Source organism: Pygocentrus nattereri, chromosome 1 (genome assembly GCF_015220715.1).
Source record: "Pygocentrus nattereri isolate fPygNat1 chromosome 1, fPygNat1.pri, whole genome shotgun sequence".
NCBI lineage: Eukaryota > Metazoa > Chordata > Actinopteri > Characiformes > Serrasalmidae > Pygocentrus > Pygocentrus nattereri.
Window position 1 is genome coordinate 23159660 of NC_051211.1, and position 24720 is coordinate 23184379.

Below are 24720 nucleotides of genomic sequence, written 5' to 3' on the forward strand. Positions count from 1 at the left end.
CATCAGTGCAGCGTTAGCATTTTGTATCTATGTTTATCGTAGAGAGATTATATTAAGCCTGCTGGAGAGTGTGGTAAACAGCATATTTCTCTAATTAACAGTGCATGTTGGCAAATGTGCTTGTTTGGCAAACCAGGTGAAATATTATCATAATTTAATGAACTAAACCTGTCCAGCTTTACAAGTAGTGAGTGCTTGTGTCATACTGGCACACTCTCCATTTAAAGAAATGTTGGGATGCTCATGGTGCACATTTTGTGCAAACCCATCATTACAAATGTTGCACCCGTGTTGATAGCAATGCGTTCAGAATGGTTCACAGAGGAAATGGCTGGGGAATAATGATAAAATGGCAGCAATTTACTGTTGAGAATTCATCATACAGCTGGTACATTACATAGAGCATTTCTCTTATAGTGAATGATTTCAAATACATTTCCATCCATTAAAAAACTAATTCAACCATTAATATGGAAACAAAGTTACTCTAGATAAGTAAACAGTATTACAGAAACATCCTAACAACACAAAATTTCCTAAATTCTGTCCTATCTTTAAGACAGCACCAGTAGTGTCCTAACTTCTGTTTTAACCATCTGTTTATATTATTTTTAGGCAACTATTACAGGCAGCATAGTTACCGTGGTTACATTATGTTTATGTATATTGCAAAACAGTGATTTCAATTGTGAGACGTGAGAAATCCTAGACAATGCAGACATCCCCACTAATACATCTGATCACCTCTGTGCCTTAATGATGATGAAAACTTGTCAAATAAAATATTGCAAGGATGGTGAATAATGAGTTGAACTATAGCTGTTTATTAGAAGGAACAATGTAGCACGGTCAGCTAAAGTGTTTGGGAAATGGAAACTGAATCTGGGTGGCACCTCTCTGATAAACAGCAAGGGGAAACACTCACAATATCCTTAAATCTGAACTTTGGTTTGGTTTTAACCTTTTTTTTCATAGGTAATGATAGCTCTTACTTGCATTTTTAAAATGATGTTCATTGCATGTTAACTCATCAGCTGTGCACATATTGTCCATCTCTAAAAGATGTCCATCACTAAAAGCTCCCTTACAAAGTACTGTCACATGAAATAGTTACAAATGGGCTGCCTGACACCAAGATATGGCTGCCCTGTACTGTGGCTCATTCAAAAAGCAGTTCAGGCTGAAACACTCCTTATAACTGACAACTAACTTTCTGTAGGCTAAAAACGCACATATATATGTTAATGTGTTGATTCCAATGAGACCACAGGAAGAATCAACGAAAACTGGGCTTGGGTTTTTGCAGCTTAGTTTCAGTATATGCGTTGCATGGATTGAGTAGGAAATTGGATGATTTGACAACAGTCTTCTCACACATCATCAAATTCTTTTTATTTATACACAAAAAATGAAGCAATTTTTTGGGGGGGGGACACATGCCTTTTAATTCATCCATGTGCTTTATAGCTGTATATTAGTTTATGCATTTCCCAAAAGCAGCAAGTCAGTTAGTCTCAATCCGAACCCGCCAGTTTCAGCAGACCTACCCACAAGCGAAACCGCAGCTCTTCTACTGCTGTATGTGTATGTATGTGTGTGCGTATGTGTCAGCAGCAGTATGTGCCAACGACACTGAGACAGATTGTCATTAGTCACTCATTAACAGTGAGATAACACATTAGCTAGAGGTGTTGAAAGGCTGTGTGGTAAAAGAACGAAGAGTGTGTGTGTGTCTTTGCGATGCAAGAAAGTGTGTGTTTTTATATGTATTAATCTTACTGATGATTACAGCCTGGCACAGTTTTACATGGTGCACATTTGTGTGTGTGTGTGTGTGTGTGTGTGTCCTGACCCTTGTAGCTGGTGATCATGTCGCAGATCTCTTTAAAGATGTGTGCAAGCCGTGCCGTGCGGGTGACTTCTGTATTCTCCTCAGCGGCAGCTAGTCTGCGTGTGCGCACCGAACGAGAGGTCTGCAGCGCCGAGAACTGTGTCAGGAACACATCTGAAACACAGAGATAAATTTGTGAAACAATAAATAATAAAACCAAAAGTAAGCCAAGCAAGACACACACAGACTTCTAACGAAATACAAGACATACCATTTAAAATAATAATATCGTCATTAGTTTAGTGAGCATTTTCATACCAGCCATGTGACAAAGCTTAATATTATAGATATTATAAAAGATATTGTGAGGCAATGACACAGATCAAATTAAAAAGATAAATACAAAAAAAGACAATTATAATTAAATGCAAAATTAAAGAGATGTTTCTTAAAAGGGTGAACCAAGCTTGTTCGATAAAATATGTAATCGAGTTCCACAGTTCAGAAGCAGAATAACCAAATGAGGCCTCTCTAAGTTTTCTGTATTTTACAGAAAGTGTTTGCAGAAGGTCAGTATTTGCAGAACTAAGCTCACGTGTTGGAACATGAACAGACATTCTGTGAGATAAGTGGGTACTACTTTATTTACAGCCTTAAAAACTAGTAATAGAAGTTTAAAATTTAAGAGATACAGGTAGCCAGTGTAGTTCGAGCTCTCTTTACTTGTTTTTGTTAGGGTCCATGTATCTGCATTTGTGCAAGTTGTAGAGGATGGATTGCTTTCTTTGGAAGGCCAGTAAACAGAGCATTTATCAACTCTGCTTCTAACAAATGCATGAACAAGTTTCTCTACATCACAAGAAGATAGAAAAGGCTAAATTTTAGCAATATTTCTCAAATGATAAAAGCGTTTATATGTGGGATGAAACAGGACTCAAAAGATTACAGGTTTCTTACTTTATGTTTGGCATACAAAGCAAAAGAGCCTAGTTTCTGGCAAGCACATTTTAGTTCCATTTTGTGTTTTTTTTTTTTTTTCTTGATCTAGTTTTAGAAAATTTTGTGACCTCTACGGAGAAAAAATTGACAAACAGCTGGTAAGCCATAAGGAATATATCCTAGGGCTTCAAGTAATATTTGGTAATATTTGATAACTTCAATAATTAAAATATTTGAAAATGAAACAGCCATTTGAATACCAGTGGGGAAATAAATGTTTGTTAATCAAGTCAAATAGCAGCTTTTCACCAGTAGGGCGCAGTTGCCAGCTATGAACATTGGACTCATTAGAGGTTTAAGAACTAATGCCATCAGCTCATCGTCACCTCTTGTCTCCTCTAAACATTTGCATGCAAACACACCACAAAGACTACAATGAACACGTCAAAAGGTAAAAACTCTATAGAGTCTAAAACTGTACAACTGCGAATACTAAGTAAAAAATATACTGTTTGAATGTATTGCTTAATGTTTAAGCTAAACCTACCATCTGAAAGTAAAGCAAACTCTCTTGGCTCTGGATGGGTAATAAGACCACTTACAGGTGAACAGTTGTACATGAATCAGTTCATTAAAATGCACAGTCACATGTTCATGATTATATACCAAAAAGTCCATGAAATGTGTGAGCATCTCATGCTTTATTATATGTTGGTGTGGAGTCAAAGCATCGTCAAAGTTTTTGTACATCTGTGTTTATTCACAATTCTTTTTTTTTTCTATTTGGGAATACAAATATCACGTGTTCAAATATCTGAACACTCAAAAAGCAGAAAGTCTCAAAAATGCCCATTCACTGAGCTAAAACTACTTGTACTGACATTGAAAAACTGGTGTTGAGCTTTTCAACCTAAATACATAAACAAGTATATACCATAACTGAAAAGAAGCTGCATCAAACACTGGCAAATTATTTCTGCCTACAATGTAGAAGAGAAAATATCAGTAATATCTCTTATTTACATGACATTTTAGTTGTACAGAAGAGTATGGACTGCAACTAACCCAGCTGTGTCAAGGCTGTACTTCAGCATGGCCAGCTCACACTCCGAGTTATTTACATGCATCAAAATGGTGCTATATTACAGCTACCAAGAGAGTTATTAAACAATAAGTAATAAAAATTTGTGCTTTCTGTGACTTTTAAACAAAATTCAGAAATCAAAAAACATGTATGAGCAAAAAAAAAGATACTTTTCTGGTACAAAGCGTTTTATGGATCTTGAGAAATATCTGACAAAATCCACAGCTTAGGCTGCTATGGGAATATAAAATGACACCCAAAAGCATATTCTACTTGAGCCCGCTTAACTACTTAAATTATCAGTTATATTTTATTCTGCAAAGACTGCACTCCTCTCTCACCTTTATGTAATTATGCATGCAATATTTATTTACCACTAAGGATACTGAATGATAAGTACTTGCTTATGATTTATGGCTGTAAATTACTCTGGAAGTGACCCATTTACAACACATGAACACACACACACCTGACTTAATGTTGCCATCGTCGCGGATGACGCCTCCCCAGCGAGCATACGGAGAGAGGCTAGTGCTTTCCCTCTCTCGCTCCCTCTCTCCTTCCCTCTTCAGCAGCTCCTGTTTCTCCCTCATCTTCTCCCAGTTCCGCAGCAGAAATACCCGGTGCTTCAGCACAAAGTTCCTGCAAACAGGAAGAGCCCTCATCAAGTAAGCTGAGATAAGCAGCTGCATTTGAACATCTGTTAAAACGCTGTTAAAAATCATAAATAAATGAGAGTCTGTGCAAGTGTTTGCTTCTAGGGAAGTGGATGTGAATGTGTGACTTTATTATGTGTGGTAACCTACCTCTCCCTGTTAGACATGGGCTTCATCAGAAGGTGCTGGTAAAACTTACTGCTGTCACTAGACTCCTCCTCCTGTCAGAGCGTTTAAGAGAGAGTCAATCTTATTGTTACTATGTTTTGAAACTACACTACTATACAAAAGTTTTGGACATCTGAAAAAAACAGAATTACAAGAACATTTATGGGCAGTAAGTTACTTGCTCACAAAAACACTACCTATACAGTAAACACAAATGGCATTAAAAGAAGAAGCACTGCTTTGATACATTGATGTGTTTGTTTAACAATTTTCAAACCTCTCCTAAATGTAGCCCAGTATTATACATGGTTAACATCCAATACCTGGTTTGGCTGATCTCTGATGGCTGAGAACATCCAGGTGACACATGGAACCAAACTTCAAGATATCAAATCATTTTTTTTAATGCATTTATGCTTTTTGCATCTATTTTTACAATATATTGTGTTTCTGCAAGCAAAAACGCTCACTGCCCAGATAAATCATTTTAAACAATGTGCTTAGCACAAAGAAAACTACAATAATTGCCCTCTATGACCCACCACAAAGACGCCCCATACCCGTTTTTTCAGCTGGTGCTTTGACTTTCGTTTCTCTTTCAGTCTGCCTAGCCTCCGGGCACCGCCCCCTGACCCCCCTGTTTTGCCAGGTAGGCCATTGATTCGTTGGCTCTTGCCACCAATGATGCCACGGCATCCTTCAGAGCCACACTTACAAACTTGCTGTACAGGAAAAAGAGATTTATGTATTAATGAGAGCATAAATGAAGAATAAGGAAGACAGCATGAATTCTCAGACAAACTTATAAAAAAAATTAAAAAAAAACACCACCACAATCAATCACATTTTAAATAAAAACACTGACGGGCAGATACTCAATGAAAATTCATATTAATAGTAGGGGTGGGCAATTTCAAAAATTTTCAATTTAAATATGTGCATATTTAAACAAATTGTAATGGGATATCCCAGTGTTTTCTATTATGAATTAAGGTTTAACAAACACTTATTGCACAGGGTGAAAAGTATGTGGACACCACTCCTAATTATTGGCTACTTTGATAATTCATTAATATAATTAATGTTATATGTAACATACTGGCTATTTTAGCCACACACATTGCATAAAATCAAGCATACAGTGATGTAATCTCCACAGAGAAATACTGGCTCTAGAACAGGTTGTACTGTAGCGCTCAGTGACTTTTAATGTGGCTTTGTCTTTACAACAAGTCAGTATATCAAATTGCTACCATGCTAGAGCTTCCCCAGTCATCTCTAAATGCTGATTTTGTAAAGTGAAAACATCTAGGAGCAGCAACAGGTAAGAGGCTGTTTTTTCACAGTTTAGGTCTCCTAGTTCCAGTGAAGGGAAATCCAAATGCTGCAATATAGTTACATTCTGGAGAAATGTGTGCTTTCAACATTGTAGTAACAATTAAAGTCACTGTTTTAACATGACAATGCCCCTGTGCATAAATCGAGGTCCATAAAGAAATGGTTTGCTGAGTTTGTTGTATAAGAATTTCATTGAACTGCAAAGAGCCTTGACCTCAACCCCATCCAACATGAAACAATGACTTATAGACCAACATCCATGCCTGACCTCACTGATGCTCTTGTGATTGAATGCAAGTGCACTTCTATAATCTTCATATTCTAAAATTTTACGGAAAGACTTCCATGAGGAGTGAAGGCTGTTACAGCACCAAGAGGTCCCAACTTCATATGTACAACCATGCTTTTAGAACGAGATGTTCAACAAGCACACACAGGTGTGACATTCAGGTGTCAACATATAAAGTTGACACGTAAAGTAGAGCATGACCTGTTCTTGATCGTTCAGCTGATTTACTCATTTGTATAACAGGTATATGATTTAACATACTACCCTTGAAGATTTACCAATTGCTTATGCATCACACAACTTGTTTACAACTTTTGTATGATATTCTTCCACATATAGCTTGGGTTAGGTGTCATTTTACTTGCATGAGATGTAATACCAGATGTTACTTTGTGCAGTTCCATGTCATGTAGCCACACAAGAGCAGTTTCATAAATTACAAGATACTACATCACATGCCCTAAACACCTGATAATGTAAATTAATAGTATGATGACTTTGGATATCCATATATTTAAATACCCATGCCCTTCCCTAATAAAAAGACCACTCTTTAGTGAGCCACATATTACTGTGCATATCAAATGTGGGACAATCAAAAAAAATATATCACAAACACACCTGTTCTTCTGTATTGAAGGAGTGGAAATTGTAGTCATAGGTGAGTTCTGTCCCGCTGTCCATGTCTCTCAGAGCAAACAGACCAATCCTGTACACCCCGTTCACTGACCTGAGACAGGAAATTGGTTAATATCACTTATCATCCATCTCATCTGTGTAATGCATTCAAATTATTTGACATGTTAATAAAGTGAATCTGATTGCAAGCAAAATGGAAAATAACTGTGACAAGATAAAGAGACTGAGTGAAAAGATAATGATCAAGGGGCATTATGACCATTAAACTGAAATTTTATGTAATACTTCCCAAGCTGCAGCTGGTTTAAGTTGATAAAAGACCGTGTGAGACACAAAGGGTTGAAGTCATAGCCAAGCATGGCTTTTGTGTCTGTATGTGTGCGTGAGAGAATGTGCATGGGTATGCATATCTAGTGGGCAGCACAGCTGTGTCCTCCACCCATTTCTACCAGCTATACATAATTGCTCTTCCATGACAAGATGGATGACCCACCACCACCTAGCCTGGAAGCTCTCTCACTTGTGTGTGTGTGTGTGTGTGTGTGTGTGTGTGGGGTGTGTATATGTATGTCCTTTGGTACCAAGCAGATGTTGGGTCTGTGGCCTACATCTTGAGTGCACTGCTCTACTCCTGAGGATGTTTACGTTTCACCTAATCATCATTCACAATATACAGTCGACCATTGCAGTCATAATGGTTTATGTCCAAATTTACAAACAAAATACCACAACATAAAACATACTTAAAAATGTCTAGTCAATCTGATTTACTATAAGTTTAAGTGTGGGTCAACAGGGATCATGACAAGTTAAGTTTGTTGAAAGGTACTGCCGAGTTATCTAAAGCTGTTGGTGAACTCACCATTTCTGCATCTCGCAGTTGGGCTCGCAGCTGTGATTGATGAAGCGAGCTTCATTGCCCATGCGATAGCTGTCGATGACCATGCCACTGTCCAGGTTTAGACAGTACTGACCACTGTGAGAGAAGTACTGCTCCATCATTCGACTCCTGAAAAGAGTGCATGAACGTTAAGATTACTGTTTTAAATTGCGTACTACATATAAGCAATGAAATAACTGATTTCATTTTAATAAAGATTAAACATTCATAAGTGCTGTTAAGTTTTAAAGAGTACTATAGTTTAACTCCAACAAGAATTTTGTGACCAATACGTTCAATTTTTAAACTGTGATTAAAACGTTACTTTGATTTTTAAAAAAAAAAAACATTCAAGATTGATCAGTACTTGTTTTCTACATCTCAAAAACTACAGAATATTTAAGCTTAAAATTTTGCAAACTATGCATTAAACACAATGGTATTATTGCATGAAAAGTACATTTTCTAAAATGTAGCAATAAAAGATGGATTTACTCTTTTAAATTTATGGCATTTTGCAAATGCTATTATCCAGAGAGCATAAAACATCACTCATAAAACTCCTAAATCTTCAACAAGAGAACCCAGAGAATGTCACTTCCCATCTGAACATAAAGATTTCTGAAAAGATTTCTGGACTCAAGTTTGAGCACTATGAGGCTAACCTGAACTCCTGCTCACTGACCACCTCTCCCAAGTACTCGATGATGAACTGGCCAGCACGAAGTGCCTCCTTCGTACGGATGCCCCAGCCCTTCCCTTCTGTCCGGAAGCGTTCTAGACACTGCACCCACTCATGCCTTTGGATGCGCTGGTTATCACACTCCTCACCACAAGGACACGTGCTTGGAGAACACTCAGCAAAGATCATCCTGATAGAAAAGAAGAGAACACAAAGAGAGGGTGAGAACAGCATGTTTCACCATATATGATCATATGCAAAATTTAAATACACATGCTCAAATTACATATTTTATTTATAGAAACTGATGTTATCATGCTCTACAGGAAACTTTAACGTGGCATTTTTAAGCAAATTCTGCAAAGTTTAACATATGAGAAAAAAACAAAATATTAAATATGACATTACTTTTGCACAGGCAACACTATGTATTATTTTGCTCACTATATTCAATTCAGCAAATAGTAACTGAGAATCAAATGTTGAGAAGTGTGTTCTGTGTAAAGAATGTATTTATTTTCACTTAACATTTAAAAAAATTAAAAAAATAAAAACACAATGTCTGTCAAAATTGCTGCATACTACTGTAATCAGTCTACCTGACACTGCTTTTAGATGTGAGTTTTTAAATCTAGAACATTTCCACAACTGACCTATAATGAAGAGAGTACCATCACAGCAAGGGGTCTCTTAAAGTACATATCAACAATGTACAACCTTTCAAACCTACAGAACACACTGACCGTCTTCATTAACCAAAAGTGTACCAGTCTGGTGAACAGGGATGGAGGCAAAAGCCTTCTAAATGAAGCCCTGTTAAATAGCATCAAGTACTATTACCTGTTCAGGCAATCGTCCAAGCAGCCCTTGTCGTTGTGTTTCCCAGGCGGCCTGCAGTTACATGTAGTGGCTTCATAGCCAGAGAGAGGCTTCACATCCACATATACATCTAAAGAGGGACGATATTAAACGGTATGAATAATAAAAGATAACCCACAAACTAAAGAATCAATAATGAAGCCGACTGTGGACTGACTGAATATGTAATGAATGAAATGAAAAACCTCCTTACTGGATCGAATTTTCTTGTAGAGAGGCACATCTGGTCTCTTATAAAGCTGGAAAGAGTGGTGAGAGGTTACTAAACTCATCACTGGTATATGACAATCTTAACACTTAACAATTGTAGAAATTCAGCTTAAATTAGCTTTTTACATATCAATTTAAATTGGCTTAAATGAGCAAATTAGCTTTCCTGACTTCCACTAAAAGAATGGAGATAGCACTACCAATACCTGGTCATGTTTCCAAAGCCACAGGATGTCGTAAGGCAACTGGAAATCAATGCGCTTCTGTCTCAAGTACTTCCCTGGAGAGATGAGGAGAGAGACAGAAGTTCATAATAGGCAGGCTGGGGATGATATAATGTACTGCTCATTTAACTTTGCAGGCTGCGGTATTACACAGCAGCCCATGCAACAGAATACATATCCAGTCCACAACCAATCATTTCATAACCTAATAGTCACTAAATGCGCTGGAGTAACAAATGGTGAGAGAGCACAGGGTGTACACTGAGTGTACTTCGAACTAATCGATGTGCAATGTGAGCTGAACACTGAAGTAATCCTACAGTCACAATTTAAACCATGAAAATTGTCAATACTGAATAATAAATTGGTAAATACTTCTCACTAAACTAACACTCAATAAACATGCAAAGATTTATGTATATGCACAACAAAGCTGAGATGGAGCACAGCAGAAAGTAAAATAAAGCTCCTGTGGTAACATTAATAATCAGAAAATAAACTAGTGAGATTTCATCACCCAATAAATGTAAAGCCACAAATCATACAGCAGCTGCTAAATGTCAAACAGTCTTAAGGAAAGATTACGCTAGTGCTAGCCTAGCAGACTAATAATTTAGCCCAATACACCGCAGAACAGATTAAATATCGTCTTTCTGTCACTTCACCAGTCAGTCGACTTTATTAGCTCAGAATCACGTGTTTATCTTCTAAACTTGCAGATATTAAACGTGTTGTAGTGTCTGAAGATATGCTAGCTTCTGGTTTTAGTTAGGACAGTATAGTGGAGCAAAAGTACCTTAGCTTAGCACACATAAAAACACAGCCCACAGATTTGAGTTTCAATCATCCAAACCTCCTTCAAGAACAGGTGAACTGGAATCGAATCCACGCTTTGGTGTGTAAAGCTCTTTTAGCCTACTCACTAAACTAAGGCTAGATTCTAATCGTATTGAGGACATTATAGTGGGGTACAAATAGCTTGGCTAACAGAGCCACACACAAAATAAGTTCACCCCCTAAGATTTAAGTCTTTATTCTCGAAATGTAACAGTGGAGCTTCAGTTAGCCGGAATCAAAAACTGTTGTAATTTTAAATACCACCATTATTTCTCTGATTTGTCTAACTGTACAAACATCTCTAAACAAGTGAGCTTCTATGGTGCAAGCATGTTCTGTAGTATTAACTCTTTAAAACAAAACAAAAACAAAGTTTTTGAACGCTGATTGTCTTTAATACTTTCAATTCCTGTTTGAATCTATACATCAAAGGAGGATTACAAAAAGACTGATACCCATTTCGAACCCCAAAATACACTTTAAAACTCCAGATTTGCTTTAGGCAGCAGAAAATGAACACGAGCACAGATTTAAGATGAAAGCAATGCAACCAAGCACAAACAGACTTACCAACATGGATGGGAGCAGGAAGAAGGCCATATTCGTGTTCACCTGGAATATATTCCAGTTTCTCTTTCTTTAGCTGTAGCAGCTGACTACGAGGGCTAGTGGAGGGAAAGAAAGAGAGGGGAAATTAAGGGGGTCAACAAAGCCATAAAGAGAGGGAAACTGGTGTTTGGTATTTGAAGACAGACAGAAACGCTGCCAAAAAAGTGTCTGTGTTTTACATACTCATCTGTTTTATAAACATCCGAATAAAGCCCCGCCTTCTGGAATTTCTTCTTAGGCGGCCTAGCAGCTCTCTTCTCCCGCTGATTAGTCATTGTTGTGGGTGGAACTTGTTGTATGGGGGGTTGACCAGTGCGCTCTGGGGAAGAGTGTCCATCACATTTTCCCTCCAAAGCACTGAAAAGGAAACGTGATCAAATTTCCACATTAGTATTTGATTTGGTCTGAAGGCAACCACAACATGAGCCTGAAAGTTATAGTCAGTTCATTAACTGCAGAATGAAAATCAATGGTATGAGACTAAAACAAATTAAAAAATAAATAATCAAATAAATAAAATTGCATACCTCTGAAAACTCTGCTCTTGCGTCAGCCATCCCGTCCCACCTGTCGCTTGCGCTCTCGCCATCACCTCCTCCTCTCTGGCCTCAGGTCTCTCCTCCTGCTCCTCCTCCTCGTCCTCTCTTTCCTCCTCAGCTTCCTCCTCATCTTCTTCATTTTCATCCCGCTCTCTCTCCCAGCGCTTCCTCTTCTTGGCCTTTCTCTTTTGACCTTGTACAACGGACTCAATGGCATCAATCACCGTGTCTCCCTCCCAGCCCACTCTGTGTTTGCTAGGGGGCGGCTGGTTCTCTGGTTCAGGGGCTGGAGGCAGAGGAGACGGGGGAGGAGAGGGCAGCGGGTGCTTACGCGGGCGCCCCGGACCCCTTTTCTTTACCATGTTGTTGCCTGTGCGCGCCTGTCGCTGCAGCTTCTTGGCACGGAGGATCTTGTTGACATGATGCAGGTTGTTTTTGGGTGGAGGTGGGGCTGAGCGGTGTGAGGGGGAGGCGTCTAGGCAGCATGCAGGCTGGGAGGGGCGTGTGGAAGGACTTGCTTGACGGCTGGAGGGGTGTGGTGCCGCTCCACCCACAGGCTGTTCCAAACCACAGTGGGGCAGGCAAGAAGAGGTGTGGGAGATGGACAGGGAGGGATGGTGATGGTGTCGATGTAGAGGAGATTCTGAACAGTCAGGTGTGCCCGAGTGGCCGCCTCGCATCTGCAGACCAGAGTTTCCTGCAAGACAAAGGACAGAAGATGAAAGATTAGAGGTGAGCAGTGGCAAATTGTGCTTAATTTGGAACTGCTCAAAAGTGACACAGATGTCATACCGTGATAGAGTTGTGCTTCCATTTCAATTGGGAAAATTACAATACATTTCAGCCCAGCAATAACCCTGTGCATCCAATAGCACTGGGATGTCATATCAAAACAAACTTACACCAATATAACATGTTCCTCTATACATATGACAGTACAACCTGAATTCCAAGTGACAGGATTAAGACTTCGCAAACTACAGATTATGAGAAATCCTATTTTAATAGATACCTACAAACGCCTAATATCGTCTAAAACCTGCGTAATCTTTAGTTTTTTATTACATTTCTTAGTACATTTCTTTTCTTTACATATCAGTATATAAAGAAAAGCTGGTCAGTCATGCTTCCACTAATCTTATGATGTAATAGCCAAATGTTTTAACAGTGCTATTACCATGCAAAATATGGAGTGGGATGACAAATTGTGTGTGTGTATACACACATTTATATATATATATATATATATATATATATATATATATATATATATATATATATACACATACACACACCCTAATTTATCTGCTCATAATTAATTTTCATCATTTATTTCTTGATCTTCCCCTCACTGTTGCCTGCTTTTATAAAATCGCCCAAAAAAGACGACAATCATGTGTGCATGTGTGTACATGCCATACTATCCCGCTCTTTCTTCCATTATCTCTTTAATTAACTCTCACACTCATTTCAACAGTGTCTACCAAGGCTATTATGTTCCACTCGCTCTTCTTCTATCCATCCTTTATCTTGCTCTCAATCACTCCGAGTACAACATTTAACAGCTTTTTCCCCCGGTCACATTCTCTTTCTGATAGTTTCTTTTCCCAGCTGTTGTGTTTACCTCCTATACTGACAGCACCCCAAATCTTTATTTGTTGCTGATAGTGATGCACAATGGCAATGAAGAAAATAAATAAATAAATGCTGATGTAAAAACTAACAACAATGAGCACCAATAATACTCCTAAAACAAACAAACAAACAACGAACACACAAAAACACAACACAATAAACTTGCACAGTGACAAAACGTCTGTGACATGGAACTACTTCAGTGTGTACAAAAATGCCAGATAACCTGCTATATGCAAGCTGTGTTCCTTTTGCTTTAAGCAGCATTGCTAAAACTGTAAAGCAACAAACTTGACAACACATCTAAAAGCGTGACACTTTAAAGAACAAATGATTTCTGTCAACACTCTGGACAACATCCACAACACTGATATAACCATGCTGCAAACACGTCTTGGTAGATACTATTACCATTACCAGATACTGAGACCATTACCATTGTCATAAGTCATACTGCTTGATGTCAAGACAGCTAATAAAAGTATGTTTCGTAGTCTGACTGTAGTTGTGAACTACTTTAAAAAAGCACTTTGTTTTATGGGTGTGAAGAAAATTATTCCTCACAAAGCAGTCTGTGATCTTTCTTGTGTGAGCATTTCTCCATGTGGACAAACAGTTTTGGCATTATCACAAAAAGAGCTCACCAGTCAAGACAATGACCATTCTCACCAAGTGTTGTGCATAAACAACACATTTGCACCAGCATAAGGAGCCTTTTAGGGCCTGAGACACATACTTATTTGTTTTTACAGGCCTACACTGAAATAGAAATATCTATATAATAGAATAGAAGTATACTTGTATTTGCAGCCTGATTGTAAACCCAGATTGCAAAGCTGTTCAGCGAATTCTGTTTTTATGGACAGAAACACTTCATGGAATTCATTCATTTCACAGTTTGTTTATAAGGCTACAAATTATCCACAAGGTGACACCATTAGCTACAGCCTAATCAAAAATTAAGAATATTTTAGGTTTAAGAGAAAAATGTGAAGCTGATTTCTTTTGTAGAATTTATTTGCAGTTTTAACTTGTGCATATTTAAGGAATGTGAGAGTAATAATGGATTACATTTATTTTCCACATATTAAAAACACAATTTCAGGTAAAGAAGTATATGAACATAAAATTAATTTTAAAAAGGTTCTATGAAAGGTTCAAGTTATCTAGCTTAACTATCAGTCCTGATTCTGAATGACATTTTCACTTAAAAAGGTGCATTATTACAACTACTTATGCCACTTACTTGAAGACATTTGCTCATTCTCTAACTATCATAACCTCCAAAAGATAGCCCTTCAGCCCCCCCCCCCCCCCTTTTTTTTTTTACACTACTCTAGCCACAACACTGACCACTGGATTATCCAGGATCTTGCAGTCTAATCCTGAAACAATTCAACTGGCTTTACACTGCTCTACATTTCACCTCTCAAGAAACCCTCGACATTCACATAGGTGCTTGAACACGCATGCGCGCACTCACACAAACAAACACTTCATCTATCTCAGTCAGCATGAATAGCCTGGATCATTACCCATAGCTCTCTAAGTCACCTAGTTCAGCATTACTGAGCAGGTGCATGAGTACATGAGTCAGTTTGCGTGAATTCTAGTCTATGCGGTATTCCATTCTGGTCTATACAAAATTCAACCTAAATAAAAAAATAAATATTCCAAGTCCAGTGTTTTAAAAAGAGCTTTGGAGTGCAGCGTCGGTATTGCCGCAAAGCCATTACTCTTCCCTCTTGTTGCTATTTAAAGCAAGGTGCAGCACTCATGCTGTGGGAGGCACTTCATGTTGTTTGGGCTTCAGATGTTTGAAAGCAAACTGCAGATTTGAGCAGAGAGACGTCAACCACACTGTCTGATTCTTTGAGATGACAGTCTTGCACTGAAATCAATACAGCCAACAGCTGTCTGATCCTCAATAACAGATTAGCCATCAGCATGTGGAGAACACTGAGGAAAAGAAGGCTCTCGTCCAATCAAATTACAGCAAAGAATTCTGGAGGACACACAAGTAATGGCTATATTTGGAGTATGGCTTTTTACTGCATTAATTCCGTAACCTTCACAATGTCAGACTGAATTTGGGTCACCTCAGAAGGCTCAAGCACTGATTTGCATTGTCACTTGTCAATGTTTTAAAACTATAAAGCAAGTTAACATAAAATTAGGTAAGATACAGCATTCGACACTTGGTTATCATCTTATTATAGACAAATTACCTGAAGGAGATTAATCATTATTGAACTGGTGGTTTAACATTGGCAGTAATCCATTAAACTCACTCACCAGACTCTCTCCTCTCTGCAGATGTGGAGCGATCCTTTCTCTGTGACCTGTCCAACCGAATCAGGCTTGAGCCCTCAGAGTTCCCACCTTTCCTGCCTCGATTGCCCTTAAAGGAAGTCCGAGTGAGGGCAGAAGCAAACAGGTTGGTGTGGTGGGACCCCAAATCTTCTTCCTCATTAGCTGAAGTGGGATCTTCCTCCTCGCTGTCTGAGCAGCCTGTAGGGTCCTCCACATGTCCATCAGAGAATGCACCCTGGCCAAGGATCTGGTTGCGGGACAGCTTGGAGTAATCAACATCAGAGCTGCCCATCCTGAACCAGGAGTCAACAGGGTGATGTCCCCGACTCCCACGGCCCAAAGACAGCCGTGAAGGCCCCAGACAGGACATAGAGGCTTCTTTACGCTTGTACCTTTCTGCTGAAGAGGATGAAGAAGAAGAGGGGGAGTTGCCAGATGTGGCAGCTGCCTGCTTGTTAGCACTGGAATCAGCTGAGCCATCTCGACCATATCCACACCGCTGGAGAGATTCCAGACTCCCTGCTCTTCTCCCTCTGTCCCCTCGTCCTGTCCCAATGTTCTCACCTCCGTTTCTTCCTCCACCACCACCTCCAGCTCCTGCACCTTCGTCACCCTCTTCATCTCCACAGCGGTCACGGTGCTTATGTCTGTGCTTGTGTTTGTGGTGCCAACCAAATGACAGTTCAGAGGACATAGCTGGGTACAGCACTGGTGAACGGCCCCCACCTAGATACTCTTGTCTTAGAAGCTTATGCTTCTTTTTGTGAAACTTAGAAGGATTAAGTAGAAGGTGGGAAGGGTGATGGTGATGAACATATGAAGGAGGGGGAGGTGGGAAGGAAGGAGAATGGTGCCCATGGTGGGATGGGCCTGAATGAGGAGCCTGATGGTGAGGGTGAGGGTATAGTGCACTGGCTGGAGGATAGCCCCGATAATAACCAAGCCCAAGAGGGGCAGAGGAATATGGTACACCATAAGAAGGGTGATAGAACCCTCCACTGGAAAGGGGGAAACCTAGCCCAGGAACAAAAGGCACCTCTGACATTGACTCTCGCAGCTTTGGGGGCCTTCCACGTTTTTTCTTGAGATCGGGCTTACGGACATAGTGCAGAGAATCACAAGGGTAGGCTGGGTGGGGAGAATAGTACCCACTGAAGTTGATCCTAAAGATGGTGGGCAGAAGGTCTCTATGTAGATAATGATGAGGTGGGGGGTTGGTTCCACTACCAATGCTACTGCCTGCTCTGGCACTAGCCAAGCCAGCCCCACGACTTGTGCCAGCTGGGCCTGCACCCAGACCCAAGCTGCTGCCCAAGCGAAGGGCAGGTGTGCGGTGAGAAATTCGTATTTCACTAAGCTGGACACAAATCTCATCAAGCTCAGCTAAGAAGTCAGGATCCTGTCTCCGTGAACGCAGCTGCAAGTACTTCTTCTTGCGTTTGCGTTTTTGTCTTTTCAGCTTGTCATAGCCGGGGCAGCCATGTCCGCGGCGTTTGCATTTATGCTTGTGCTTCTCTTTGTGCCCAACTAGCGCTGAGGGAGCAGCCACTGGGTGTGGCCGGCGTGGGTCAGGTGATGACCTTGTTCCAAGTGGGGACGGTGTGGGTGAGGGTCGATCAAGAAGAATTGACGATGAATGTCTCCTACTACCTCTTGGATTAAGTCCTACTCCAACACCCACTGATGAACCCATCAAGCCAGGTATCAATAGGCCACTAGTTATACCCTGTGGGACTCCCACCCCAGTTAATCCACTGGCACTCCCAGCCTTCTCTCCACGATCTGAAGTGCTGTTGTTATCTGTTCCAATGCCACTGTCACTTGGCACGGTTTCCTCACTGTGTGACTCACTGACAGGGGAAGGTGTAGCTTCCTTCAACTCACTAAGTGGTGCAGGGGATGTGGGTAAGAGTGGCCTGGGAGGTGAGAGCTTACGATAATGGTAGTGCTGCCGGTAGTGGTGGTGGTGATGGTGATGGCCTCTGCAAGAAGGCTTCTTTTGAGAGGAGTGTGCAGAGGTGGTACCTCCCAGGGTACGAGGGGATGGTGCTGAAAAAGTTGGTGGGGTAAAAGAAAATGAGTGGTGGCTCTGATGGGAGTGGCTACAGTGTGGGTGGGACATGAAGTGCACTGAGCCTGGCTCAACAAAGCTAGCATCACTGATGGGGCTTTGGCCTCCACTGGACTGAGAAAGTGATGGAGACGGGAAGATATCAGAAGGGGGCATCTGATGCTGCTGATTTTGTGAAGCCTGAGAAGCCTGGTGTGAGTGGTGCGGGGAGGAAGTGTTTGGGGTCAAGAAAGGTTCAGGTGGAGGTGTGGGAGCACCTGGCAATGGGGTGGATGGAGTTTTTGGCTTGCGACCCCTTCTTTTACCCATATATATAGTCCCCTTTTTGCTTACATTGATCTGAGGTCCCAGTTTTCCACCAAATGTTGCAGCAAGTGTTGAGAGAGACTGTGTCGCAGAAGCCACTGTTCCTGGCATGCCTGTGTTCTTAGTGATATCTTGATCAGCTGCTGAACCAGATCCCAACAGGATCTGGCTAAGGAACCGTTTTCGCTTTATCGTCTTCATCTTGTTGATCTTGCCTATAATGGTTTTCATTATGAGCTGTCCATTGCCCTTGTTGCGAAAGCCCTTGTCACCTGTTGCAGCATCCCCTGACTCTGGAGCTAGAGTTGGTGGCTGGGTTTCCTGTGGCAGGGTTGGAGGCAAGCGTTTCGGTCTTCCTCGTTTCCTTGGCATGGGTTTAGGAGGGTTCAGGTCCACCTCTGGGTGCAAGACAGGGGGATCCTGTTCCTCTTTGGACTTAAGCATGGAATAGACTTTTGAGGGAGCTGCCTTAAGAGGCGGGCGACCACGTGCAGGTGCATCAAGCCTTGGCATTTTGGACTTAGGGCGGCCCCTTTTCTTGGGTGGTGCTGCAAAAAGTTCTGAGACAACAGGGGGTACACGATTAGCATTGGGAGGCCTTCCCACAGGCCTGCGGATGGGTGTCGAAGAAGCAAGACCTGCATCCAGTGGTGAGATGGATTTGGGCTGACTAGAAGCAATATCTTGCATTGTCTTTTGTGTGCGACTGACCACCTTAGTCCAGCGAGGTCGTCGACCTCGTCGCTTTTTTAAGGGCTTTGAGTCCTGTTCTGCTGGTGATGCAGGAGATGCAGGCTCAGGATCATCACAAGGTGGCGCTGGGCTGCTGCTAGTACCAGAAGGGTTAGAAGGAGAAGCAGCATGTTTGGTGGATTCGGCAGGGCTAGGTTCCCCACTAGCACAACATTCCTGAGCAGGACTTCTTTTGGCTGGACTTAAGCTCTTTCCCCTTTCACCTCGAGGTATCAATGCAGGCAATTTCTCTTTAGTGTCTTGCTTCCCTGACACTATTGGGGAAGAACCTTTGCTTAAGTCTCTGGGGTTATCAATGTCTTTGTCCCACTCTTTCTCTCTCTCAGTGTTCTCCTCTGTTTGTGAGGGGCTTGCTCTGAATCGAGAACCAAGGGACATAGGCATTCCTTGGTGGTTACTCACACTCCCTATTCTCTCCAAGGACGATGAAGAGGACAAAAGAGGTGTGCAGGAATGAGCAGGGCAGTGCCCAAGACGGGACTGTGATTTCACTCCATTACTGTTATTGTTGTCGTTGCTATCATTTGTGGTGCTTGCAAAGCGGTTGTTGCTGTATGATACTGCTGGAATGGTGGTGGGGCTGCTGTTGCTTGTAATCCCCTTTGAAAGTCCATCAGTTTCCTCTTTTCTGGGTATGCTAGATAATTTCTCCAGGATACTATCTTTGTTTCGTGAGCCATATGGACGGCCTGGTGGCCGTGAGACAGGTGGGGGAGGAGCGAGGTGAACCGCTCTGGAATATGTATTCCTGTTCCGCTCAGGCCGCTGCAAATTGGATATTAATGGGGGAGAGCTACTGTGTGTTGGAACTGGGGACACTTTACGGGCTTTGGGCTTAGGACACTTAGAAGGTGGGCAAGTGGCTATGAGCTGCGCAAGTTTCTCAGTGACTGTAGGTGTACCCCAGTTCTGAGCTCCTCTTTCTTGTTCCTTCTGGTTATCTGTGTAAGTGTACTGAGGGCTTTTCGTGACGCTATCCATCTTGGGGTCCTGTGGAGTAGTTGCAGTGGGTGTAGGAGCTGGTGGAGAAGGGGTTGCAGGATTGGTTTGGGGTACAAGGCTCTTCTTACCAGAGGAGTGTGATTTGCTGTCTGTTACAGAGCGGTGCAAATTAAGGGGTCTCTCTGAAGGTGCAATAGATTTCACATCTGCCTTTCCCTCTGACTTGCAGGCCAGCTTTGGTGGACCCTAGTTTAGAAAAAAAAACACAAATGAATGATGTGCAGCAGGCAGCACAACAGTGCATTATTGCATGATGGAGATCACCATACATCATAACTATTACTCTGTTATTATTTGGTAATTATTTAAAAAGACAAAGAAATAGAAGAAATCCTCTTGGCCAAACTTCAGGCTAAAATTGTCAATTAAATGTCAGTTACTATCAGCATACTTCCTATCCAGTGAGGATTAACTACTAACTAGTCCTTGTGTTTTTCACCCAGAGAAGGAAAAAAATTCAGCCTAATAATACATATGAAGTCCAGGGAACAGCAAGATAGATATGTGGAAAGTAGGAGGGAGATCTCAAAGGAAACCTCAGTAGCACTGACAAAACTAAGAGAGACAGAGAATATAGACAGAAAAGTAAAGAATACATCACTGTGAGCATTAATTACCTATTGAGAAAAAAAGTACTTAAATACATATATTTGAGAAAAAAAGCAGGAAGAAGATATCTATACAAAAGAGCGCAAAGAGACTAAAGAGACAGAAAAAAGAAGAGAAAGAGAAAGAGAGAGAGAGAGAGAGAGAGAAACAAGACACAGACACTATAAAAAACATTAGTCAAGAGATTTGGGGGGGTGAAAACATCTGAGATCTCAAAATAAAATAGTTTTTGAAATACATATCAGCCAGGAAAATTGAACAGTTCAACACATCCTCTCCTAAATGCTGGTCTGGCTCTGTTAAGCAGAGCCTGTAGCAGAACTCTTGTTACATAACTCCTTCCAGTCTCTTTATTTTAAATTTCCTTAGAGAACCAATAAACAGCTCTTTTCCACTTCCCACTCCATGATTAAAATCCCACTCTGGGATGACACAGTGAGCCCACTTACCCTTTTAGCTGGCGTACTCCCATTCATAGGAAGGGTAGTGCTGGTAGAACTGGGAGGAGAAAGAGAAGGTGTGGGTGCGGTAGCAGCTGGAACACCTGATGACTGTGGCGCTCCTTGGTTAATGGTGGGGCCCTTCTCTGCTTCTTTAATATGAGGTGGACTAGGGGTGTTGCCACTGCCATCGCTGGATCCTCCCCGACGACTGCCACGTCCCCCTCCTCTGGCCCCTTGCCTAGGTGTGGCTCGAAAGGCTGGCCGGCATACATAGTTCTCTAGGATTTTAGGGGGCTTTTTCATTCGTTTGGCCTGTAGTCCTATCTTAAGCTTGACATTGCCCTCTGAGTAGCTAGTCTCTTTGACAGAGAACTGTGGAGACTGCTGTTGCTGCTGCTGATCACCAGGGCCACTCTCAGGGCTGCAGAGGCTGGCCGGCACCCCTTCTCTCTCCTTCTCACGCTTCCTCTTGTCTTCCTCATCCTCTTTCTGACCGCCTACTCCCTCCTTCTCACGCTCTACCGGCACAGCATTTGCAGGGAGAGGGGGTGGCGTGGTGGGCCCCCCCTGTGTCCTCTGATCCATTTGCAGGGAAGGTTGAGCAAGACAGGATGTGCTCACGGGTTATACAGTTGGGTTTAAAAGTCCAGTAGGATGGGGAAAAAAGGGGTGGTGGGGAAGGGGAAGGGGGGTATAATAATAGTTGAGAAGAAATCCTTGTTGGGTTGCAGCAATGTCGTCCTTTCCTGGCTGGCCAGCCCTCTTCGCCTTCAAACTGGAGAAATGAAGACAGAGTAGTGAATTCAAAAGGACACTCATTTTCACTGGACAAAATTAACCAAAGTCTAAAGATCAAGTAATCAGCTCAGCTGCTTGCTCATACAAACATGAGTAACCATAAATTTCTACAATTTGTGATGAAAGATGGGCCACCTACGGTCTCATAAGCTATATATTCTTGAGCTCATTGCTACACTGAGTGTTTGCCATATAGACTTTGCTCTCAGAAGAACATATTCAACATTTTTCATTTCATTTTAGAGTATAGATAAAAGTGAGCCAATAATCAATTTATTTAAATAATTATCAGGTAATCTGAATCCAAATTATAGGCAAATTGTCCCAAACAGTATTTAAGTTATGCAACCACAGCAGATCCAATGTGCAGCAACACTGATTTACAGGGACTGTGCAAAAGAAGCAAAGAAGCCACCTTGCAAAGGGAGACCCATATTAACCCCTACTATAACAGCAACCCCAAAACTGATCCCTGAATGAGGATGACTGTCCCAGTGAGCACAATAATGCACAGGGTCAAAGGCAAATCTCATGGAAAAGGAAACATAGAAACCCTAAAAAACTAAACAGCTCTCATAATAGCCTGCCCTTTAGCAATTTCTGGTGGCCTGGATGCTCGCGATCACACTGATTTCAGGTGCTGGGTGCAACACTGAGACAAACTTTCTGAATAACTGCCAACTTTGTTAAAATAGCCAATGCCTAGATTGCCCTCACCCTCCAAACCACACTCAAACACAGAAGATCATTCTTCCCATTGTAACTCACATATTTTATGCATCAGCTTCCAGTGTTTATTAACAAAGCCAGAGGATTGGCAGCTCATTAGCCTGGTTCCACTGTCGCTAGCCAGATTTGCTTGGTAATGAGGGCAAGCCAGGCACTACAAATTGTCGTTTTGGTAAAATGCACCAATGAGGACAACTACACAATTGTACTTCATTCTTAGACAATGCTGTAACTTGACCTGATCCTCTAAGCAGAATGCTAGTGACCATTTATTTTCTGATTAAATCACATCATTCCATTTAGTACACTTCCAGCACTTTTCAGATCGGCCAAACAGTTAACAGCCCACATGGTAGATTAGAGCAAATTATGACTAAACATCTGCCAGCACAAAACCAAACTTTTAGACTGTCTGCATGTCAGTTAGTAAGGCTGTAACAACACACATATTTCCAGGCTCAGTACAATTTTGAATTCTGAGGTCAATATTTGGGTTTTCAATAACATATAATCCCAAAAGTGACTTCAGAAAAGAGGGCCAAACATCTGAATGTGGGTGCTTGGACAGCATAGACACTAGCTTTTGTCAGAAAAATACCACAAGCAAAATTACATTTGCTTCAACAGAATCTGCTGTAACTTCTACTTTCAGAGCAAAACATTATTTTCTAGAAACGTGCTGATATGGTAATTTGTCACATTGTTACGAGATTGCATGTGTCAAGAGTGAAACTAAAGTGCAAATAAAGAGAAATAATTGAACTGTATCCATTCTAAATTGTTAAACATCAAAAGAATCAAGTGCGCACTGTGGAAATGTCCTCAAATATTATGAGACATTCAGCCATAGCACCCACCTGCAATGTCAGGTTAGCAAATCTGCATTAGTGCATTTAGCTTAGCTTCATGCTCTCCCTAACTCTCCAGCTTCGGAGTGATTTAGCACAGGGCTTGCCCAGAGCAGGTGCTTTCTGTGGGTGAAGTCATTGAGAGGCGAGTCGGAGCTGTGACCTAAGCACATACGGCCCTCTGGGAGTCAGAGGATCTGGCCGCGTTCTCCAGCCCTCTGCGACAGCCAATCAAAACGAGAGAGCAAAAGAGAGAGAGAGAGAGAAAGGCACAAGAAGAGAGAAGAGGCATGCAGACGGTTTCTTCATGCCCCACTGAGACCAACAGCTTAACGGCAGTGCAAAGAGTCTATTAAGAGCGCTTGGATCATCTAAATCGTACGCCTGTGAGCATGGCTGTTTACTGATCCGGGCAGAAGGAAAGCTCTATGTGAAATCTGACGGAAAAATGTACTTTCATTAGTGACTGCATTCTGTGCAGGGAAATTACTTTCTGCAGGATCGTTGCCACTATAAACTGTGGTCCAGAACTTGGAGTCTTGCCTGACTTTCCCCACGCCCACATTTCTATGTTTACTACGATTACTCAGTCCGTATCTCTAAAAACCCAAGCCCGTTTTTCTCTCAATGATCCCCCGTTTCACATACCGCCCGCCACAATCACATCATCCCTCTTTCCCTTTAACAACATTCCCCCCTCACAATACTACCTTCCCGTCCTCCCTCTTCTTTTCCTCCGTCTCTTACTCACTTGGAAAGCTCACAGTACCGCGGTCAAACTAGAGTCGCTGTGTTCCTGCTAATCGAAAACACATTTTCTCCAGCGCTCCCTCCCTACTTCGCTTTCCTCTGTCCGTCCCTCCCTCAGTGACAATCACTTCACTATTTCCTAAGTGTTCAGGGTCTTACAAACTTATTTGTTGTGTTATTCTTTCACCTTCATATGCTCCCTTGTTTACAAAGAGGAAAAGCAGGAGCAAACCTACATACTGGAGAACATCTGCAAACAAACACTCGTAACAGGATGCATCAGAATGTGAGTCACTGTAGTTTTTCTCCTCTTCGGTAGTCGAGGAGGAACATAAGTTTAACAACACACTCTCTATGGAATGTGACAATAACATGAGAGATCCTACTATGTTCTAATAAGAGCAATGTTTTATTCATTGTAGCCAAGACTATAACGAAGGAAAGCCATTCTGTAATTTTTCTCACATTCGCTTTAAGTGGAACCTGGCTTTCGCTGCATTAGTCCCCTCTCCTCCCTGCAACTTCTGCAGCTGGCCTTGCTGTGACGGCGAACAAATAAAGGACTTTTTAATTTGACAGACTATCTTCCACTATGGACCACATGCACTTGTTTCCACTGTGAATGCCATAAGGAGCGAGATCTAAAACAAAACATGCTG

General features: G+C 41.5%; 1 protein-coding gene across 1 annotated transcript in view; it reads right to left on the minus strand.

Moving 5' to 3' along the window:
- The window catches only part of ash1l (ash1 (absent, small, or homeotic)-like (Drosophila)), a 42595-nt gene that overhangs the window by 15136 nt on the left and 2739 nt on the right, over positions 1-24720 (minus strand). The window contains exons 3-17 of the mRNA XM_017715356.2: positions 20943-21711; positions 15735-20070; positions 11793-12501; positions 11449-11622; positions 11227-11321; positions 9802-9875; positions 9579-9624; positions 9347-9455; positions 8490-8696; positions 7807-7953; positions 6927-7035; positions 5239-5400; positions 4661-4731; positions 4324-4496; positions 1853-2005 (exon numbers count right to left, since the gene is read on the minus strand). Coding sequence (XP_017570845.1) covers positions 1853-2005; positions 4324-4496; positions 4661-4731; positions 5239-5400; positions 6927-7035; positions 7807-7953; positions 8490-8696; positions 9347-9455; positions 9579-9624; positions 9802-9875; positions 11227-11321; positions 11449-11622; positions 11793-12501; positions 15735-20070; positions 20943-21521 — 7144 coding nt within the window. The 5' untranslated portion in view covers positions 21522-21711. The remainder of the gene's footprint in view (positions 1-1852; positions 2006-4323; positions 4497-4660; positions 4732-5238; positions 5401-6926; positions 7036-7806; positions 7954-8489; positions 8697-9346; positions 9456-9578; positions 9625-9801; positions 9876-11226; positions 11322-11448; positions 11623-11792; positions 12502-15734; positions 20071-20942; positions 21712-24720) is intronic.